This window comes from Cherax quadricarinatus, chromosome 65, assembly GCF_038502225.1.
Source record: "Cherax quadricarinatus isolate ZL_2023a chromosome 65, ASM3850222v1, whole genome shotgun sequence".
Taxonomy (NCBI): Eukaryota; Metazoa; Arthropoda; class Malacostraca; order Decapoda; family Parastacidae; genus Cherax; species Cherax quadricarinatus.
Genome location: NC_091356.1, coordinates 8,297,493 through 8,304,720, shown reverse-complemented (window position 1 = coordinate 8,304,720; position 7,228 = coordinate 8,297,493). Strand labels below are relative to the sequence as shown.

Below are 7,228 nucleotides of genomic sequence, written 5' to 3'. Positions count from 1 at the left end.
TAGAGTTCTGGAGGTGGGAAGCACAGTGTCTGCACTCTGAACGGATGTTGGGGATGTAACAGTTCAGAGAATCAATCCATATTAATCACACAATTGAAAAGCCGACTTATTCTTATATTTATGCACAAATTCACAAAAAAAAAGAATGCTGTGAATACATTAATCTCTCTGCTGCAGTAAAAATATGTTTTTTTCTAAAATGTTTACTTAAACATTAGATCAGCAAGTAGGCATCCATATCTGCACAAATAATACACATTACGCATACATTATACATTTAAAATCTCCCTCAGCAAAAATACAACTTATTTGCAGTAAAACAAACATATATGCCCACGGTACGGGCGGGGTTTTGAACCCACTCGTACCGTGGGTTGAAAACCCCACCGTATTATTACGATTTCGTGAGTATAGATATTTGTAAACGACCAAAAGGTCTGAATGCCCACTTCCTATATAAAAATTATCCTCAAATGTTTGGTTCCTAGTCTACTTCGTAAATTATATATAGTCTTACATACCATCTGTGCTCGATCCTCTCACATTTGAGTTTACAAAAGGAAATATTTTTCTATACACAGCACACACCTGCACGGTTACTAGCTGAGAATTTTTTTTTTCATCATGGGCATAAAAATACTCTTGTAGTTGGACACAGGTAACAATACTCATGATGTACGTTCCCAGAGTACTTGAGTGTTCCATGCGTATATTGGTCGGTGCATTTTACATCTCCCGTCCGTGACTGAGAGGAGAGGAACCTCCCCCTCCACCTATGGCACCCTCGGAAGAGTGTCTTCCAGACTCCATCTCTGAGGAAGCCGAAGAGGAGAGCGTAGTGTTGGAGCCTAGGTGATCGCTCTGCACGGACATACCTCGGTCGTGCGACCTCCGGGTTCTGTTGGGAGACAGCTTCACCAGATCGATGCTGCTGGGGTCGGCCTGTGGAAGGGGATGAAGAAGGACGGGGATACATAATGTGAAGTGCACAGGTCCTGGGGCTGCGAGTGTCAGGACAAGGATTAGTGTAACTGCTTCCAGGTGAGAAGCCAGGAAGAGTGCCGGGGACTACAAGTAGGATACCCTGGGAAGAGTGCCAGGTCTAGAAGCAAGATGCATTAAGGAGAGTGCCAGGTCTAGAAGATGAAGTGGGAAGAGTGCCAGGTCTAGAAGTAATATGGAGTGGGAAGAATGCCAGGACTAGAAGTAATATTGAATGGAAAGAGAATCAGGTGTAGAAGTATTATGAAGAGGGAAAAATGCAATTGAGGAATTATATGATTAAACATGATAAACAGACCATAAATCATCACAGGTCAAAATCATTAATGTACAATGCAAAATGTTATTATTAATTATTATTATTATTTAATATTTTTATTAATCAGTCATATATGTTCAAAAACAAACGCTAAACCCATACGGGTTATACAGCAACGAGAGAGAAGTAATGGGTATTTTTTCTAAAAAAAAAAAAAAGTTTATTTACTTTTATTTAGATATTAAACAATTGCTTGAGAGTGGAGCAGCAAGGAGAGTTACTGAAGACAGGAAGAAAGGTTGAGTTATGGTGGATGAACTGTTGTGTGTTGTTGTGAGTACGAAGACAAAAAGGGAAGTAGCAGAGCAGGCTTTTATTGGGACAACGTTTCGCTCAGTGTAGAGTTTATCATGTTATGTTTCACTGTGTGGAGCTTTATTAAATTATCTTTCAGTTTATGTGGTGCTCTGTTAAGTCTTGCATCGGTCTGTGTGGAGCTTTAACAATTCTTCATTTGATCTCTTTAGAGCATCAAGTCTTCTTTCAGTCTGTTTAAAACCTTGTCAAGTCTTATTTCGGTCTGTGTAGAGCCTGATCAAGTCATTTTGCGTTCTACGTAAAGCTTGATCTCTCTTGCCGATTCGTGCAGTACTGAATCCGGCCACATTGCACTCTGTATGTACTAAACTAGTGAACGTTGTTCCAGTAAATTCCTGGTCTGAAACACGTGTGTTTGTCTTCATACATCTTCCGTGGGGAGAAGAAAAGTTGATAATTATTTCTGAGGAGGAAATCGACCAGAAACTAGTTCCATTTTTAATTTCATCTAATTTATTTGTGAACATCAAATACAGTCAGACACAGAATCGAGTTACTATTAACTATGATACATACATATATACACATATGAAAAGAAATCAATGGTTTTTCGTAACTACTAATTTTTCAAATACCAATCCGAAAAAAAATTGAAAATGAGTGGCAGATTTTTTCGGTCTATTATCCATTGTTTTGGCACAGATGATGGTTCTTAGAAGTCCGAAAAGTTCATCCAACGCAATTCCCATTTTTTATAGATTGGTGTTAGAAACACAGATATACATATATTACAAGAAACAAATGTAAATATAAACACTGTTAAACGGTTTATACTTAATTTAACATGTAATATAAATGGCATTACCCTAAAACAACGAAAAATTTCCAGTATAAGATAATGAGTAGAGAATACAACTGGGCATTGAAAATAACAACTTACAGCCAATCCCATCCACATTAAATTTATGTAAGTCAAAATGCCAAAAAAATTTGTATTCTAGAAATACGTAAATATATATATATATATATATATATATATATATATATATATATATATATATATATATATATATATATATATATATATATATATATATATATATATAATATGATGGGGTCCACCTCTGGTGTAAATTGTGGGACCATACCCTCGGAAAAGTGGATAAAAAGGCTTCAAGGAAGAATTTATGGATTTCTTCCTGAAGCCGTTTGAAGATTCCACTTTCCCTACCACCCCATCTTTTCATATATATATATATATATATATATATATATATATATATATATATATATATATATATATATATATATATATATATATATATATATATCATGAGGTTGCTACTTCAAAAATCATATAGTTTATATATGTACTAAAAAAATTACTAACAATGTTATCACACTTAGCTGCCATATGTCATTATTTTAGAGCTAACAAATGCTCGAGTATATATGCTATCATATAGCTAGCATATACTATCATAAAGATTTTTTATATACATTCACATAGGGATAACAAGCATATTATCATTTATACGTCAATCGTTATCATAGAATAGATTTAACCTAAATTTAGGAAATGAAATTTAAAAATCTTTTAATCCAGAGTCTCTCAGTCTTCACGCTGCCTCCGACCCCAATATATATATATATATATATATATATATATATATATATATATATATATATATATATATATATATATATATATATATATATATATATATATATATATATGTATGTATATATATATATATATATATATATATATATATATATATATATATATATATATATATATATATATATATATATATATGTCGTGCCGAATATGTAAAACTGGTCAATTAGCAAGAACTCATTTAAAATTAAGTCCTTTCTAAAATTTTCTCTTATTCGTTTAAAGATATATTTTGTTCATTAATGTTGATGTAAAAAATTATAATTTTGCACCAAAAGGAACTTAGAAAACTTACCTAACCTTATTAAAACAAGAGCAATTTATTTTAGTCTAACCCAACTAAATGTATTTTAGACTTGTTTTAAATAATTTAATACTAAACAAACACAGTGAAATATATATTTTTCGTTAGCTTCAGAATGATTTTGGCGAAATTATTGCATACACAAATTTTCACTTGTCCTGTATGGCAAGATGAACGTTGCTATTTAAGCCAAGATCGCAAGTTCTGCCTATTCGGCACGACATATATATATATATATATATATATATATATATATATATATATATATATATATATATATATATATATATATATATATATATATATATATATATATATATATATATATATATATATATATATATATATATATATATATATATATATATATATATATATATATATATATATATATATTATATATATATATATATATATATATATATATATATATATATATATATATATATATATTATGGAAGAATCATGAACAAGCTATACAAGGTGCTAAACTACCACAGGGACAGTTAAATAACAGCTCTAGGCCTTTCGTGTTGCAATCACCACATCAGGAGCTTGCAGTGCTGAAATGAGTAAGAGATCTCAGCTGATTCGTTCTGAACTGCATTATCTATAGCGACTGAGATGCCACATTCATTGAGGATGTGATTAAAGAATCACGAAATCGCTTGCAGTCGAATTATTATTCACTGTTGTACTGCATATTATGATACTGTTTTCTTGTGGCCATCAGGTCTATTGTGGCCTCGATGACTAGGTCTCGGCTAAATCTGTTGTGGTCTGGAAGACCAGCTCTTGCTACGGACCCAGCTTACAGGGCCGTCTTCAACATTATGCACCGTCTTAGGAAAGTTATATCTCAACAACACACAACTCAAAGTCGTTATTAAAATGACGTTTCGCTGAGAACAATGTTGATAAAGTTACCTCAGTCAGCGCCACCTTCACCTCAACAATCAACGCCACCTTCACCTCAACAATCAACGCCACCTTCACCTCAACAGTCAACGCCACCTTCACCTCAACAATCAAAGTCACCTTCACCTCAGGATTTCGTCATCCACATCCAGTTCTTCGTTACGTTGTATTTCTCCTCTTCCGGTAACACTGTACAGACATATTTTTCAGTATGCCTGTGAGGTATCCCTTGACTGCCCTCTTGAAGGATAGTGGCTTCGTTAAGTGGAAATCTTCGCAACATGATCAAGTTGTTTTGAAAATAGACTCCGACTGTAACTCTGGTGTAAATGTCGGTATGGTGTCTGTCTTTCAAGGGAAATGTTGCTTACTGCAAATTAATTAAAAAATTGACGGCTTACATATGTCGACTGGACAGACCCAACGAATGCCTGCATTCGCAAAATTAACGAATTCGCATATTCGTAAAACCAATAGCTGCCAGCATTCGCAAAACAGAATACACATTAAATCTTGAGCAAATGTACAATTTGACATAGGTGATATAAAAATAAATTCTCAGAATATTTTTAAGAGTGTTATTGACATGCGTCGGACTGCATGTAGCAAGCACCAATAACCTGGCTGATCAGGCTATAAACAGAAGCATGGTCTGGGACCGGCCCAGGGGGCGATGATAGCCAGAAGCATCTACAGGTAATCCGCAAGTATCTCTAATCTGTATACGTAAATATATATCTTTCAAATAGGTTGATAAATATTGTGTAGGAATGTGTGTATTTGTGTGTGTGTGTGTGTGTGTGTGTGTATGTGTGTGTGTGTGTGTGTGTGTGTGTGTGTGTGTGTGTGTGTGTGTGTGTGTGTGTGTGTGTGTGTGTGTGTGTGTGTATTTGTGTGTGTGTGTGTGTGTGTGTGTGTGTGTGTGTGTGTGTGTGTGTGTGTGTTCACCCATTTGTACTCATCTGTTTGTGGTTACAGGGGCCGAGTCTCAGCTCCTGGCCCTCCCCGTTGGCCACTACTGGGTTGTATGTGTGTATGTGTGTTTACATGTTTGTGCATGTATGCGCGTGTATACACGTTCTTACGAGTGTCTATGCCCGTGTGCGTGTTTGTGTATGCATAGATGCTGGCAAGGGCTCTTCATCCAAGGGAATGTAGTCATCCTCCCCTTTCATTAGATAAAACCCTGTCTGACTCGCATATTCCCCCAGGTGCTTGTCGACCCGTACGGGTTTAGCTCTTCGCTCTGAATGCAATGATAACCGTTCCAGTGAAAAAAATAAATGTATGCGTGCATTTTATAAATTAATGAAGCCTTGAGAGGCTTATACACAATGTTAGGAACATCAACTATGTGAACACAGATGAACAGAGGTGAACACTAATGAACACAGATGAACACAGGTGAACAGAGTTGAACAGAGATGAGCAGGGATGAACAGAGATGAACCGAGTTGAACAGAGATGAACAGGGATGAAAAAGAGGTAAACAGGTGGACAGAGGTGAACAGAAACAAACAGATATGAACAGAGGTAAAAAGAGATGAACAGAGTTGAACAGAGGTGAACAGATATGAACAGAGGTAAAAAGAGATGAACTGATATGAACATAAATTATACTGATAGTTTTGTCTGCCTACAAAACACGATTTTTTTTTTTTTTTTTTTTTTTTGCTATTCAGATTATGAAAATGAAAAAGTTTAAAAATCCACATTATCATATTCTTTGCTATTTTGTTTTTCATTTTAAGCAAAATGGAAAAATATTCTTTAAAAATTCCTTCCTTCCAACATGTTCCTGAATAATATCAGATCAGAGAAATATGACTTACAAATAATAGAGGACAATTTGGATCACCTGAAGATTCCTTCTCCATCAGAGGGGGAAAACAGTCAACTCAAATTACGCAAATTTACGCATTGTATCAGTGTAGCAAAAGTGACTTAGGAAGCCAACCTGACCTTGCTAACACTGAGGACAGTAAAGTAGAAAAAGACACAATACAGTGACTGGAACAACACACAACACCTACAGAGGAGAGAGGAGCTTATCATGACGTTTCGGTCCGATTTGGAGTATTTACAAAGTCACATTGTGACTGTAAATGGTCCAAGTCGGACCGAAACGTCGTCGTAAGCTCCTCTCTCTCCCATGTGCAGGTTATTTGTGTATTGAGGTCAGTGGGCTCCAAACTTGTGTCGATAGTATTCCCCTAGACGCTGGGTACTAACATTATCTGAGATACAAACATCTAGACGGAACATCGTGTACTTCAAAAACTTGGCAACTTTAAGTGTATCTATAAAATAGCGAATATAAATAAATAAGTTTAAAAAAAATCACCTAATAAAAACACAGTACATTATAGTAATTCGCGTATCCCCTGAAACTACCTTCATGTATCCCCTTGGGGTACGTATACGTTAGTTTGGGAACCACGAATTTAGGTAATATAAAACATCTTAATTTATCTAATCTATCCAAGAGTTTGCATAACCTTAGTTAACTGTTTTCCTTAGAGGAAGCGAATATTCAGATTATTTATAATTATACAAAATGTTGTAACTTGATTCTGTGTGCAGTAAAGATGAGTACTAAATTTCTGGTCGTGGAGACGGGTAGCCAGTAAGAGATCGCAATGCAGGCGGCGAGGGGCCGGTTCATAGCCATGTATCCCTCTGAACAATGACATACATTGTTTCAAGGGGGGTCCGTCTAGGAGTTGCAAGGGGAAGATGGAAGAGC

The 7,228-nt window shown here is 35.2% G+C and overlaps 1 protein-coding gene across 3 annotated transcripts in view; it reads right to left on the bottom strand.

Moving 5' to 3' along the window:
* Positions 1 to 7,228, bottom strand: part of gprs (speckle type BTB/POZ protein) — a 34,003-nt gene continuing 26,775 nt past the window's right edge. For 2 of the 3 annotated variants that reach the window (XM_070098923.1, XM_070098925.1), the window contains one exon: positions 1 to 942. In XM_070098923.1, the coding sequence (XP_069955024.1) occupies positions 727 to 942 (216 nt within the window). In that variant the 3' untranslated portion in view covers positions 1 to 726. Of the gene's footprint in view, positions 943 to 5,269; positions 7,199 to 7,228 lie in introns of those variants that run through there. The other variant, XM_070098926.1, reaches the window with a different exon arrangement.